Below are 16603 nucleotides of genomic sequence, written 5' to 3'. Positions count from 1 at the left end.
AGGGGGGGGGGGAGAGGGAGAGAGAGAGAGAGAGAGAGAGAAAGAGACGTATGCTTGATTATACTAACCTCGAGCGCGGGCGTGTTGAGCAGTGTATGAGTGGACTGGGTCACATCGGCCGCATGGAGGCTGTTGTGGAAGGGGTTGTCCTTCACGTAATGATCCTCTAGGGTCATCATGAAGGTGACGAAGGTCTTCGGTGGTATCGCTAGCGACTTGAGCAGATCTCGGCTCTGGAAGGCCGTATACGCCACACAGGTAAGAGGTCGATTGTTACTGAGCTCACCTATCCTGAAGATGTCAATACCCCATTTGTCGATGTCCGACAGCAGCTGCGAACAGTCACATGAAAAAAAAGTGAAACACTGACAACGATCCTCACAGCTATTAATAGATCAGTATTCATAGTCGGATTTTATATAGGGTTGCAAGTAATCAACTACGTTTTTAATTAATTTTCGTGTTTAATTGACGATTATTATGAACCAATTCAATTGAAGACCGTTTAATTGGCTGATGATTTCAACAAATTCAATCAGTTTGCTCATATCAATCGTCAGTTAAACAGCCTCTAATTAAATCTACCAAGTTCAATCGTCAATTAAACGGCCTTTAATTAAATCAGCTAAGTTCAACTGTTGAAACGATGATTCTCTTTGCTCATATCGATCGTCAATTGAACGGTCTTTAATTGAATTCGTTTTAATTGAATAGTCTTCAATTAATTTTGATCGAATCAATCGACAATTAGTTAAACCGAAATATATTTGTCCAAAATCAATTATTGAGTTGAGAATGATTTATTTGATATTTTTACAACCCTAATCTTATATTAAAAGTCTTAATGAAATAATTCGTGCAGTAGCTGAAGATAAACTTAAGGCATAAAATTAAATATGAGATCTGACTATATGAATAGTTATTACTTAAAGTTTGTCTCAAATAAGATATTTAGATTAGAATTGAATGTCTTGAAAGAGGAGTTCTTCCGTCTCAATTACAGATATATTGACGTCGCACATACACATATCAACTATTCAACTGAAAAACTTGGATCTAAATAAAAATCCCATCATATGAGACGAAATGAGTTTCAGGTGACAACTATTAACACAGACTTATATACCGTTGTCAAGACACGCTAATTGCACATGTACTTTGGAGCAATATAGCGAGAAATCTCAATAATTATTTAAACATTTTTACTGTCGTACGTCGCGTATATATAAATATTGATTGAAGCCAATGTTTGAAGCCATCCGTTAAAGAAGAGACTACGTTTCAATACGCGACTCGCGGAGGTCCTGCATTATCTCTGAGAGGTCGCGGATTATGCACGAGCAACGTCACGATATCTTCTTCTCGTTATCACCGGCCACGAAAATGAAATTCGATAAGAACGGCAGATCGATCGGACAGAACCAGTTGGAGGAAATAAGTAATATTCCTTGAAAATTTAGTCGATTGTTTGTAAACACCGGCTAGAATGTTAATGAATGAATTTTAATGGAGCGTCATCGCGATCGCTCGCCGTCTCTTTTCGTGCCGTTTCGCCGATAATAGTCTCGCCACGGCGGAAAGCAACGCGTGGGAAGCGCCAACTTGAGCACCAAACAAAGCATTCACGAAGTAATGCATCGACAGGTCTCACCAACCACGGCTGAATCACAATCGCGTGGGCATAAAAATGTCACGAGTCTGAGGAAAAAGTGCACGACCATCTAAGGACGCGAGTCTGTCGTCAAACGCGGCCTCGACGATTCCTGCCCGCGAGGAGATTCGGCCGATACGCGAGATTTTGGAGATTCCTGGCGCGGAAATAATCGGCTAAATTATTAATGCGCGCGCGACAATTGAGATCAAGAGCGATACGTTAAATAAAGTATCATGTTTCTCAGATCGAGACTCAAAGGTCACTGCAAATAGCCTCGACGGGTGTGAAGGCAGAGACGCCGAAAATCGAGCTCTTTCACGGCGCTAATCAGCCCAAAGTTGTCAGGGTTATCGAAACCACGCAACCTCGGTTCAGTGTCGCGTGTTCGATTGAAATATATATACAATCGACCTTTGGACCGTATGCGTGAGCGTTTTACACACAGAAAAATACATAAATTCAAATAAATATTATTTGTTTCAAGAATATTTCATAAGTGCTCATCCGTAAATCTATCGTAAATTTATCACTTCGATTAAGAATATTAAATTAAAATAAAAATTCGATTTACCATGTAGAGTCGAATCACTTTTTCTTGGTTCTAAAGTTTTCTAAAGTTTAACAATATTTGAGTAAAGAGAATTAATTATTTTTTTAGTGCACAGTATTGAATAGTGAGCGTTTTTTAAAATTTCTAAAATTTGTGATATATGTTTTAAAATGTTTATGAAAGTAAACTGAGTAATCGCTTCTCTTCGCAGTAGAATGATATTTTTCTGTATGCGGTTTCTCTAAAAATCCTGTCATTATTTACATCGAGCGATGCGTGTATCTGCAGCATGCTATCGACAGCAAAACAAGTTTGTGTCGGATTAAAATAAAGCCGAATAAAAATAAAGTCTAAAAACCAATACACGTACTACACGATAATCCATTGTGTTGGAAAAAATATACAGAAAGTTTCGAAAATATTATAAAGTGAGAGGGAGAAGCATTTATTTTAGTCCTAGAACATATTAGGTCTTAGGACCTTTAAGAATTATTACGTATGAAGTTACATAAATCATATTATTAATGTGAAAGAGTTACACAAAAAAAATATTTAGTGTAATATTTATGATAGTTTTACAAATTTAAATTGATTTACATTTAACGTACTTTGAAAAAAATAATTATCAGTATAGATGCTTATTAATATATTGAAATATTTTTTTCAGTTATATGTATACAGCACATAATTATACACTTAAAGAGATATGCAAACTAAAAAATAAAAAAAAACAAGATAAAAAATTCAGATAGAAAACAAATAAAAGATACAATAGAGAATAAGTGATAATTTTAACTCGATAGAGACTTTACGTACCATCGGACCACAAATTCTCGCCCACCAGAGAAAGAGAGAAAGGGAGATAAAAAGAGAGAGAGAAGGAGGGAGATGAAAACCTAGAATAAAGGTTTGTTGAAAACCTGGAATAAAGGTTTGTTGATTATACGGCGAATTCCCGAAGAGCTGTAGTTCCGCGACGACAAATTGAAACGCATCATGGCTTCTTTAATTAAACGCTTGTTAAAAAAGCGAAGCGTACTAACGGAATGAAAAATAAGCTTTCGCTGTCTGATTCTGCATTGCTCGAACACCTTGGCTCGCCGAGACTCGTTAAGTTTTATCGCTGAACAAGTCCGTGACCGGCTAAAAGCGCGCCGGCGTTAAAAACAACAACGCTCTTCTTCCTCCCAGTTTGGTCCCCGGCGTCTCGATTCAGAGAAGCCACTTCGGGAATTCGCCGTATAATCAACAAACTTGGATATTCCAGGTTTTCATCTCGCGACGTGCCCACGCATAGAGATACGCGTGAAATGAAAATTGCGCGCGATAAAGGGGCGAGGCGCGCGTAGAATAATACGCGGGCGCTATATCACGCTTACGTGCACATGCCCACCCCGGAAACGGAGCAAGAGGTTCGTCGGCGAATATCGCAATAGTCAATATAGACTCGGCGCAATCAATGGCGTGAAGCAAACTTTGCACGAGATACTCTTTAATTGCCGCTCGCTAAGCTCACGTCCGTACCTAATCTCTCTCTATCTCAAATATCTTAATTTCTATCGCTATTAGGATTGCACAATACCTGTTTTGTCAGCATTGAAGGTCGGTTATAACCCATTTATTTTTTGTTTATTTAGAAATTACTCTATTCAACTTAAAAATCAATCGGCAATCACTTTCTCGTTTTTGTACTATTCAGTGTTCCGAGAGATTATTAATCTCAGAGCTAAAACTGCGCTCTCTTTCTCTCTCTTTTTCTACTTGTAATTCGCGCCGCGATAGATCCGGTCTAATCATTTCCCTTTCTCTCTCCTTTGTTTTTCTTTGTTTACTCCTCTTTCTCTTTGCTTCATTGCTCTCTCGCGTCATGCTTCCGTGAGAATGGGAGCGATGTAAATATTTATTGGACGAACGCGTGTATTGTATATCGTCGACGACGTCGTGGTCAGTACTTAATGGAAACTCCGGAGATCGCGGGGCATCCGTTTCGTGCGCGCGGCCACGACGTAGTTACATAGGTATGGCGGATTTTGGACGAGGCACGGATGAAAGCCAGAAACACCGCGGAATTCGCGGCGATCGGATTGCGTCAATATCGCGCGCGGATCAAAGAGCGGAGAGGAACAATAAACGGGATATCATAGCGCTGAGAGAAATAACGAAGGAACGGACGTCAACGCGATAAATTCGCCAAATTGGAAAGCTGGCGTGGCGAGTCGGAGACAAGAATCTGCGGCGTGCATTCACGGTGTGGACCGCCGTTGCCGTTCATTTGAGGATGACATCGCGGGGAGGATGCGACGCGCTTCGAAAGTTTATACGTCCTCGCGTCGCGAGAATACGTAACCAGCCGGACGTTAATTTCACCTTCCTGAAAATTTGAAATCCACCTGTTTGTTTCGTAAGCTACATATTTTTACACATTTATTTCCCCGCTATATTTTTACATGTATTTATTACGCAACATTCGCTGGGGACGCGTTGACTCGATAATTAAGAGGCCTGTAAGCCAGGAAACGCACAACATGATGTTCCAGACGGCAGCGTTCCTGTTAACATCTGTTTTGCTGGATATTCCGTTTTTTCTTTTTTTTTTAATTAAAAACTAAAAGTTATCCTCCGCCCGGCAAACCGGTAATTTATCGGCGCGACTTGTCGCGAAATAAAAGTCAACCGGTCGAATCGCTAATCAACGGTTACTTTCAGGAAATTAGCAAGCGAACAAATTACAAGTCTCACGTTTCTACATTCTTTTCTTTTTAATAATAAGTCGATCTTGTCTCGGCAACTACATGAATCGATACTCGATGAAAGCCAGCCGCGCAATCTGCGACGACTAAAATCGAACGATATACGCGCGACGATCATTTCTTCTCGATACTTAGGGTAGAATTTATTTATGTTGCAAATATGTTTGAAAGCACCACGTATGAACCAATCGTTCTTTACACACCCCAAAGTATTTGTAGCTTCAAGTGGATCTCATGTCGTAGATATCTCTTACCAGTAAACCTACTCAAAAGCTACACTCCAATTTCTTTCTAATTTGGCACAAATGTAGAAATACAAAAAATATTAATATTTAGTACGCAAAAAATATTTTTTCATTTTGACCCACTTTGAGTTTCACGGGCAGTTTATAGCTTTTTAATATTCTCACTCCTATCATCAACAAATACAATAAAAATGCATAAGAAATAAAATTGAATACAAGATATAGTTAAATAATTTTAACAAAATCAGCACAGCTGAGACACGAAACATTCTAAATTTCTTTAGTCAAGATTCCAACCGAAATATTTCAAATCTGTGCTAAATTAGTCAAAAATGGTTCGAATCTTGGACAAACTAAGAAATTATTTGTATAAATAATTTTTTTCAACTTTTTACATGTTTTGCTCAAACATTTTATTATTTATACAAATAATCTTACACATTTGACTTCATATTCATAATCAGCAAACAAAAAACGCCTATATCTTGTATTCAATTTTATTTCTTATGTATTTTTGTTGCACTTGTTGATGATAGGAGTGAGAACATTAAGCTACAAAAAGCTATAAACTGCCCGTAAAAGTCAAAGTGGGCCAAAATAAAAAAATATGAGCTAAATATTTTTTGTACTTTTACATTTATGCCAAATTAGAAAGAAATCGGAGTGTAACTTATAGGTAGGTTTACTTGTTAGTCGTAGCGTTCCTTAAAAAGCTTTGAGGAAATGTCGGAGTCGTGATTGTTACCAGATTTCATAGTTTACAGATTTTTCCTATTTAGCTTCATTGCAAGTGTTTGTACCGTGTCAGCATACGTATGCTAATGCATCTCGGTTTAATCCGTGTTTTTTACGAAATATTAAAAAAAAACTCTATAACTATCATTTTATACAGCACCTGTGTATCTGACTCTGCATTATATTTTTTCGTTGTATGTCAAAACTTGCGAATTTAAATATGAAATATTATTAAGATAGACATGTAAGAACATTATAGACCAATAGGATGCAATTTGGAAGACTAAATTGAAAAAAAGAAAAGTTACAAACTACGAAATCCGATGAAATCCGGCAATAATCACGGCTCTGATATCCCCTTAATGACATCCCCTTTCTAATCAATACACAACGGCGGATTACATGTGCCGTTCTCTCGTTAGGCCACGACTAACGATCGCGCACGAAATTAACAGTCGAATAAATCTCGATTCCGGCAAAATAGATAATCAGTTTAGCGCTGATACGTGGGTGGATATCATGCCAATAAAAGCCGTCGAAAGCTACGCACCCGACGATAACGAGGTTGCTTTCGTCGGGGATCGTACGTGGGCGCGAGAGATGATCGTTATACGATGAACAACGCCAACGTAAACTTAGCAAATGACATAAGACTTCCCGTGGGCGTAGAGCGGATAAAGCCGCACATTTCAGTACCGGTAGGTGTTTGCCAATTTCGACGTTGCTCGTCGAAGATCATTCGTTGCGTTTCTTAAGCCCTTCATTGTCGATGACAGAAATTCTCGACAATTCTCGTCACTGGTAACGAAGGGGTTAAATCCTTCTCGGCGCTCTGATGCGAAACGAGAACGAGACTGAGAGAGGCGCAATGATGACTTCGAGATAAGCAGTATCATGCGCACGTGACAGTATAATTCTTCAGCCATTAACCCTGAAGTAAACGCGTGGGTGACGCGTGTCACCTGGCCGCTCTCTTCATTGTTATCTCGCGACCTGAGCGATTCTCTGCAAAGTCACGTTGCGCAAGATGCGAGAATAACGTACGCGAGGAGAGTCGATCTGAGAAAATTTCACCTGTCTACTGTCTTCACGAGAATACAGTGGCGTACACTCGGAAGAATTTAAGCTGCATTCGAATTAATTTTATTTGTTTCAAGTTTTACTAATTTTTTACTTGTTTGGAGCGTTAAGCTTACATGTTTAACTCACGAATCGTGAGTTTATTAGAAACATCAAGTTTTCAAAATACATTCTGAATCCTAAAAAATTTAACATTTCAATGAAGAATATTAAATTGAAACAAAAATTCGATTTGACTTTCCCTTCGATAAACTTTTATGATATTCTTGTGAAGAGAATAAATTTTTCTTTTGTGTACGTAATAACGAGGTTTTCTAAAACTCGTGATAAATATATTTCAAAATTATTATATTAAGAGACTGTTCTCTGTTGAAGATAACTATTGCTTAACCCTTAAACGACAAGTTGAAATTATAGAATATAACTCTAACATTTTTTCAGTTTCTTTTTTCTGCATATTAAAATTTGTATCATGATAAATAAATAGTAATTTAGCAAGAACATCTTTTCACTGTATAAAAATATTTTTTTATTATAGAGTATCTGACCTTGGTGTAAATATATCACAAAGTGGAATTTGCATCGAAAAATATGCACCGAATGGTATAATCATCTTCGACCTCACCTTGTCGTGTAAGGATTAAATGAAGGAAAGTGAACTGAGTAATCGTTTTTCTTGATAGAATGACATTTTTCTGTGTGCGAGCAGTGCGCCACGCGAACGCTCGCGTCTCATCTCGCGTCGATATTTCCTTGCAGACCGTCTTTCGAACCTTCTGACGCGTGTTGGTTCTCAACTCAGGCTGGCCTCGGGGAGGGAAGGAAAAAAAAACGCGCGAGACCGCGCGAGGTGGTAATCGCTGACATCGTCAGCCGGCGGGCGTCGAAGTAGCGAGACATTAAAGGTCGGAGGCTTACCTTGCCGAGCTGCTCCTCGTGCGGCGTTTCCACCCCGTGAAGCGGCACGCGTTCCCCGGTGAAGCTATTCGTGTGTGTCAACGGCCGTTTCACACCGCTGATGTGTGACATCGCGGCGGGGCCCCTTTGTGCACGGTCCTTCTTCTTCGCCGCCCGTGCGTCCGCGCTACCTGCCGCGGCGACCGCATCCTCGATTCGCAGAGACGGCAGATCCAACTCCTGCTGCTTGTCTGTGGGCAAAGAGCGACACGTGCGTGTGCAATAACGTCGCAATCGTGGATTGATCGGCGTTAACCTTGAACTTGAAGCGGAGCCACTGAACTCCCACTTATGTCGCAACAAAGAACACCGAGGGACGGCATTCTTTGCTTACCATTGAGCGTCTTTCAGATGCGTTATGAAGAATTGATACATCTCCGAAATTTATGCTCGCGCGATCGTATCGGCAAATAGCTGTTCGCTCTAATTTACATACACATAAATTTTAATAGCCCGCTCTCTCGTTCGAGCGCCTGAATACGTAACGCTCTCTTAAAGTGAATCAGTAAAAATGCTTCCGATCGAAGCACTATTTCACTGATCATCAGTGCGTATTCATTAATTTTCACTGAAAACGCTCCCACTTCACTGCTCCGCTTTATTTCTCGCTGATTTTGTGACTAGTGAAAGATTCCACTATGCAAAATCTATAATATACACGAGTTCGTCATATACTGTACCAAAATTATTTTTTTGTGGAGTTAGCAATAGAATTAACTGCGTCTTGCGTGAAATCTTGCACAGTCTGTGTTCGCAAAGTACAGCAATAATGAAATGATACAGAATGATACAGAAATAATCGCTACCATTAACTGATTCTTTCAATGAGATTTTACTAATTACAGTATGTTATATTTGTAACTGAACTACCAGTTATGAGTGCATTTCGACGAACCTTTTCGCACCAATCTTATATCTGTGGATCTCATCGCATCTTATATGGCGAGAATTGCAAGAGTCCAACTCGAGATATGCTATTGCGCGCACACTTGCACAAAGAACATGTGGCATTCGGAGCCCAATAAGGTGTAAAACTGGTTGACAATGTGTCGAGTAGCGTGCGGCTCTTAACGAGAACGTCGCCTCGCGATTGTTTTGGAGCTGTATTTTATTTCGCCTTAATTATACATGTTCTCTTTCATCGCGAATATCTTCCAGCGGGGCGCTCTCGAGTACAAAGGGTTCGATCGCGATTTTTGCCTGCCGATGATGAAGCTCGCGCGACTACAACCGATCGTGCCTCGGATAAAGTGAGTTAAGCGGAATGTATGGTCATGGTGGTACCGGCTATGGTCTTTCAAGGGCCTTTAATGCGTAAGAGCGCTCGTTTTATTGCGTCCATAAACTCGCTTCTGGCGACGACCTCGTTAAAACGCGCCGTCGAATTATCCTCTCCGTTCGTTCTCCCCCGTGATATTCGCGGAAACGCGGTTTCGTTTTCGTTTCAGGAGCGACGCGCGCGTCAAGATTCCCGTTTCGCTTGAGACCCGCGCCGCTCCGTCGTGTTTGCCGTTTTATTAATTTTCAACGAGAGTCCCTCTCGAGATACTCACCGAGAAATGTGCTGCAGATGTATTCCGAAATCTGGTTCCCGGATTTCGACGACTCCGAGAAGTGCGACAGTTCCTTGTTCAGCATTCTCTTGAACTGTAATCAGAGGGAAAACGGGAGGCGATTATTAGCGAGAACGATCGATCATGTTAACCGAATGGGCTGATATTTCATTTTTGCTTCGGGCATTCGCAAATTATCACGGGCACCGTATTATAAAGCGCTCTGTAAAATCGTAAATCTTGTGCAGTGTAATAATTATAATTACAATCGTGTAATTTCCGATCTATAAAGCGGGTTCGATAAAATCGTATCGCGTGTCGCATCCTTGATCTAAATGTGCCTCATACTGTCTGAAAATTCTACGGGTTCTACACGACGAGACCTAGCAGAACGCCTCTAGATTGAATCGGACCGGATCCTGAGACAAATTAATTTCTGGACTGAAGTATATTCTCTCTCTTTGTAAAACCGGCTTTACGCATATACATTTGTCATGACATCGTAACGCAAACGCTTGATTTATGATTACGATGATTTATGATTCTTCCAGAGAGATAACAGGTAACGGAAAGCTTAGACACAAAAGTTAAGGGGAGCTTCCGAGATCCGTGAAAGGGAAGAGAAAAATGGAGATCGCACCACAGGAGGTCCACAATAGATATTTTCTTCAAGATAAATTCACGAAAAGTGAACATTTTTTCACTAGAAAGCATTGAAAAGCTTTCTTCGATCGAATAATTGAGAACAATTGATGCTAAGAAATCTTCTGAGTGGAAATCTTTCTGTTCTCACAACCGAGTTTTTCATCTGGTCCTCAAATAACAAAATTCAGTTGTACTAACGAAATTACTTTCTCCGTGCACGAGAAAAATTACTTTCTCCGTTCACACATGGAAAAAATGTTTGATAGTATTAACATGAAGTATGGTTGCAATGAACAAACCAGCGCGGTTTGAAGGAAACGGATAATTTTCGGCCCTTGGAAACAAATTTGAGTTATAAGAACTAAAAGTTTTGTGTCCCTCACCCAAAACGTGTTGTTTCATTTCGTTTAAAGTCAAACTTCGCGTTAACGAAACCGAATTTTTCTCTCTGAGCATCAAGAAATACATCTATGATCTCTAGGAGAGTAAGAAATAGAGAGAAAAGGGGGAGGATCAGAGATACCGAGGTTTCAGGTCTCCCAGGGCAACCGGCGAATCCTTCTCCAGCGAGAATCTTCACCTCTCGCAACCGTGGCGACTCTCGACCCTTATCTCGCCATGAATTTGCGATATTTGCGCGTATTTCCACGGGACACGCACACAGAAGGGGGCACGCGGTGAAAAGGTGGATGGGGGCCCGCAGAATCGCGCACTCCCCCACCGGGCAAACAACATCGATCCAGTCTCGTCTGCGTTTCCAGCCCTTATCAGTCGCTATCTCGCCGCGTATCTGCGCCGTCTTTGCACGTGTGTGCGCTCGCCCGGCGGCCAGATAAACGCGGATATGTGTATTCGTGCAAATATATCTGCCGCGCGCGCGCTCGCAGGATAGAGTAATGACCTGAACTGTGTTATCGCATAGGTTCACCACACCGCATAACACGCTGATTAACCTGTCCGTCGGCGTGGCGAAATATTTCGGCCCGGCTCTCTCGTATCGCGCGCGGCTCTTTCTGCTCAAATCGAGCAAATAATTACGACCGTCGCGGATTGCCACGGATTGCGGCGAGGAGCGTGGCGTCTCGCTTATTCGAGACACACGGCGCTTCCGTTGAGCGCACAATGTAGGGCCATAAAGATAAAGAGGATCTCGAAAGGCTAAGTAGGTCGGCGGAGAAATCCAGCCGATAGGTATTGCACGCGCTCGTGCTCGCGAGTAATAAATTAACGCGCTTGTGTGCCAAGCGTAATAGGATTTTTCAGGTGCGACGAATCCGGGCGAAAATTGGGTTCTAGTTTAACGACGGCGAGCGCGTCGCTGCGAGCATGTGAGTATCGGGAGACCGAAAGCTCGTCGCAAAAATTCGTCAGGGCTCGTCATGATGGAGTGTTGAGGACGAGCGAGAGAGAAGCTGCGGAAAGTTCAGTGCTACTTGCGGAAAATACACAGACAGGGAAATACATAAATGTTGAGGGGTAAGAGTACTAAAATGCCCGGATACATTTAATTATAATCACTACACTGAGAAAAAATACATGAAAATTTATTTCATTTATTCACCGAAATAAACTTTATATTCTATAAATAAATTTGAAATATTTTTTCACAGTTTATTCTATTATTATATTATTTGAAGATATATGATCCTGGACATCGTGATTCTTTTGGGGTCTCTAAATACGAATATTTAAACTTTCAACATACGTACATATATTGAATATACACGTATATTCTACGTGAGAAGTTTAAATATTCGCATTTAAAGATCAAAATAATAAGAGTGTCCAGAATTAGGTGCATATTCATGGACGTAGTATACATGGATCCTGTATACGGCCAGAAAAGTGAAGCCAATATGTACAGCCCCTCTGTGTTCTCTGTCTCTTTATGTACAGACAAAGTGTGCAATAAAATTTAAGTAAGATTTTTACTTGCCAGTCTAGTCAGGGTGCTGTTGCGCTCTATAATATTATGGAAACGAGAAATGGATGCACGCGCAACAAAAAAGTGACAAAATAGGAAGAAAACTATAGCCCCTCTATTCTAGCTCTCTTTTTAGATGTTGGCTTTACTCTATTAGACGACAGAACATAGGAGTCCATGTATACTATGTCCATGTGCATATTCGAGAATTGTTTACTTTCCGGATACTTTTATTTTTATCGCCACGTAATTCGTGTTTCGAATATTCAGTAAGATCATCTGGTTGCGACAAAGTCATGTTAACATGACTGTGAGGCAATTAAATCACGTTTACGAGCAGATAAATATGAAGATGCGTGATAAGATTCCACGGTTATCTTATGTTCGATTGATTCCTCTTACGAATAGTATTACAACCATGACTGTGACTCTCTCTTTTTAATATTATGATTTACGTAATCGATGTCGCGACAGAAAGAAAAATAGTCCCCCTCCCGCGAAAAGCGCCTGATCCGATTCGCGCGCGATTCAACCGGATTAATGTCATGAGGCAACGTCACAGTGTCTACTTTGGATTCACCTTTCTGCCATAATTATCAATGAACTTTCATTGAAATGTCGCAAAAGGCCACGACCACGCGGCCGCGCATGTCGTTCCTTCTCCACCTCCATCCATCGTTCCTTCCAGTGTATTTTTATTGCGACGCGCTTAATCGATCTGTCGTTTAACGCGTGACTCGTTTTGTGCGTTATACGGCGAAATGCATTCGAGTACTTTGATATCGTTTATTTTTATCGAGTATTTGTAAGTATAGAATGTGAGAGAGAGAGAGAGAGAGAGAGAGAGAAAAAGAAAGAGAGCGAAATATCAAGTCGTGGGAACGCGTCTCAACGCGCGGTTTCACGGCGGATGAAATTATGGCAACACGCACGAGCCGATTAATTGAGTTCGGCGATTATTTGACCTGCAATATCTACCGTACTTCGGGCCTCGGGCTTGACAACGTAATCTGCCGGATTATACGTTTGTTCGTTCATTTGTTTGGATATGCAAAAGCGCGCGTTTTATATTTCGCATTTGCAGACGAATTCGTTCTGTCAGCGGTCCCTACTATATCTTCCTAATTAAACGATCGCATTCCGCGAATGAGGAGGAAGGAACTCGATGTCGATGAACTGAATTGTTGATTAATGGCGCAATTTTCGTGTTTACAAGACGCGCTCAAAGTTGTGCTAAGCTCGAAACTCGGATCCTGGAAAGTGACGAGTGATCGATCCATCTTTACCCAATACTCTCGTTCGCGGAACTTGAGATAAGCTGCTTCTGCGTTTTCGTCGCGATCTACCTCTCAATTGAAACGTCCGTTGATCGTGATTTCGTTGCACCTTATCTGCGATTATATCGGGCGTCTCGAGAGTTTTTGCGAACGGCGTTTCACAGAAAACTCTTTTGCGTATATCGATTATAGCATCGATCAGCGATCATCAGATACCGCGATCTAAAATTAAATCTGCGCGACCGATGGCGCAGTCTAAAATTGGATCATGTGGAGTATTTAGCTATTACGTCCAACTGCGCCTTATAATCCATCTTATACTGTTCTTATAATCGTCCGTTAATTTTGAATTCGTATCGCTTAGGAAAATAATGAGGCGCTTTGCTAAAAATGCCATCGCAATCTGTCCCGTTCACCCCCATCGCGATCACCGATCGCAACGAATCGGTCATCAGTGAGATATTTTCGAGTGATACCTGTTTCCGTTAACGTCGATCAACTCTCCGCGTACATTCATATTTTTCGGACATACACTGAGAAAAAAATACTTGAAAATTTATTAATGAGATATAAAGTTTATTCCTATGTGTAAAATGAATTTTATTTCACAGAAATAAACTTTATTTCACAAGAATAAATTTTACAACCCGTAAATATTCAAGTACTTCTTTTCAATCTGTCTGCAATCTGAGTCTGTCAAAACCCCGAACAATTTAAACCATCATAACTACCATAACTTTGTTGAAAATCAATATTTTTAATGAATATTTTTAAACACATTTTTTTCAAATATTTAAAAAAGTCTTAGCCATAAGAACATGACAGTAGTGCAATAGAATCAAAATCTGTTAATAGATTTGCATAATTTTTAAATAAAAGGGAAAATCATTCAAGTTGGTGAGCGACCAAATATTCGTTTAGGTTTCACAGACCCAATATTGTACGACAGAGGGTTAAAGCTTAACTATAAATTCTATTCAGATAAAGAATAAAATTTATGTTGAGGTTTCATCGACGTTGGTGGAAACAAGTATGAGTGAGAGGAAATGAGTGGGTGATCGATCGATCGATCATTTTCCGAAATCCTATCGTAGCACTTTTATTTGCTGCAAATACCGCGACAGATGGCCGCTGATCTCTCGAGGGCTGCTAATAAAATCGAATGACACAGATAACTCGGGCATATTGCGTTTCCATTTTCGATTGTTTTACGGATCAACTGAAACCGGCTCGATTAATCTGCGACGCGGCCGCTCATGCGATCCGTTGAAATTGGCGGGCTCATTATTTCGTTATTAATAACTACGCTATTTTTGCTCGTGCGCTGACACAGGACGATCCGCTTGTTTTCACCATCTGAAGTGTCTCCTCCGCTTTCAAGAATAGAACGAAATGCTCGAGAACGGAATTATTCGACTCAGAGGGACGCTTACTGTAATTATGTGCGCCTTCTTGAACAGAATAATCCCGCCCTCGGAGTTCTATTCTGGTAAGAAAGGAAGATATTTTAGGTGAGAAGATATTTTAGGAGAGAGGCTAAATAGACAAGTGTTTGTGTTCTATAAGAACGCCATATCTGTCTCCACGTTTACCAGGATCAATCCGAACGCGCAAGTCTAGGTAATGTGTGATTATGTAACTTTTTGAAAGCAAAAACGTGAAAAGTTTCACGTAAACTCGAAAACTTTGAATCATGCAACCTTTCGAACAACAGAAATGTGAAACTTTTCATTCAGTATGTTTTCCCTCCTCGAGAAGAGTTACACGATCGCTGTCCTAGACTTGATTAATCAATCTCCTGTTCGGAAAGAATCGAGAAATGTTAACTGGTATACGTCGAAATTTAAACTGCGACCAACTCAACCGTCCAAAAATGGAATTTCGCAATTACCTGCACCGCCATAATGCTGGCTATAGCTGTGAGATCCGCCAGAGTCCTCAGGTAGCTGAAGTACCTCGAGGACTCATCCACATTGCCGGTCTCCACCTCGCCGTTCGCTTGTCGCACCATCGTGCAGCTTTTTTCTTCCAGAAAATGCACCGGTACTCGCGAGTAACACTCGTAAACACGAAAACAATGTTCCCCGCGGGAAATCAAGGGCCACCGTGCGCGCGCGATGACCGCGAGCAACGCTTCCCCGCTGGTAAGAAACGGACGTGCGAGACAAATGTGTCACACTGACTTTCACGACGTGCGATTGTCCATAAGATGCGTGTCATCTGCGTGAATCCCTCCAATTTCCAATCCCCCCGACGGGAATCTCTCGAGCAGAGAATCTCTGCGAGCAATCCCGATCTAGGTTCTGCTACGTAAGGGTAAACTATATATTCCCTCTGTGCGTGTCGCGGATGATCATTGACGAACTGCTCCAATTCCAGACTCCCGAAGAGACAGAGAGAGAGAGGCTCTCTTTTCTCGCGGGTTCGTCGACTTGGTGAGCCGAGTGAAGTCGCGAAGCGTGACCGCCGAGAGTCACGGATGAGCACTTTCTGATTCACCGACACGTTCACCACCTCGAAGACGTCCGCCTGCGAGCGGCTGTGGCTGCTGCCAAGCCGTCCGACTGCTAAACGTGGTCTACGTGTCTGAATCGTGGCGGCCAGGCTTTTATCTTGGCGGCGCCGTCTACGTGTCGGTCTCTCCGTCTCTGTTATTCGATTCCTGCTCCCGTGCCCTCTTTCCCCTCCACTCCGCTATGTCTCTCTCTCTGTTGCATGAACCTCGCGCGTGCCGACGTCTCTCTTCGCTCCACTTCAGCGTGTGTGTAACGTGCCGCGAAGAGAGCTGGCAGTGGGGGGCTTGAATTGGAGCAACATACGCCGATTGAGAGAGCTGGTGCGTACAAGTGCAAGTATCACTTGACAGTTGCATTGCTCACGCCCTCCTCTGAGGCGAACGGGAACTTAAGTTCTCAAAAACGCCTTAATATTTGATCGTGGCCTGAGTTAATTTAGTTTGACATATCGTCGCGGTTTTACAATCTTATCTATGATGCAACAGTGAGAAAGAAAATTTACCTAGATAAAGTTAATACGCCGAACGATGTCGCTGCAACAGGTACGCTCGACGCCGTCAAAATTCAAACAATAGAAGTTTCCATTGAGCTTGGTCACGTTCATATTTACACATCGTAGACCGGTAATTTTTTTATTTCTAGCCGTGTTCAGTGGTCAGGTATCAGGCACTCTCCCTCTTTCTCTCTCTCTCTCTCTCTCTCTCTCTCTCTCTCTCT

General features: G+C 41.5%; 1 protein-coding gene across 16 annotated transcripts in view; it reads right to left on the bottom strand.

Moving 5' to 3' along the window:
* LOC116840694 (cAMP-specific 3',5'-cyclic phosphodiesterase) overlaps window positions 1-16603 on the bottom strand; it is a 474033-nt gene that overhangs the window by 6326 nt on the left and 451104 nt on the right. For 15 of the 16 annotated variants that reach the window (XM_032807761.1, XM_032807763.1, XM_032807765.1 and 12 more), the window contains 3 exons: window positions 9525-9618; window positions 7933-8162; window positions 69-332 (listed from right to left, as the gene is read on the bottom strand). In XM_032807761.1, the coding sequence (XP_032663652.1) occupies window positions 69-332; window positions 7933-8162; window positions 9525-9618 (588 nt within the window). Of the gene's footprint in view, window positions 1-68; window positions 333-7932; window positions 8163-9524; window positions 9619-15261; window positions 16490-16603 lie in introns of those variants that run through there. The other variant, XM_032807771.1, reaches the window with a different exon arrangement.

Source organism: Odontomachus brunneus, unplaced genomic scaffold (genome assembly GCF_010583005.1).
Source record: "Odontomachus brunneus isolate Ranch 3 - 2012 unplaced genomic scaffold, Obru_v1 Obru_scaffold_011, whole genome shotgun sequence".
NCBI lineage: Eukaryota > Metazoa > Arthropoda > Insecta > Hymenoptera > Formicidae > Odontomachus > Odontomachus brunneus.
Note: the sequence above shows the minus strand (reverse complement) of the source record. Positions and strands in the feature narration are given on the sequence as shown.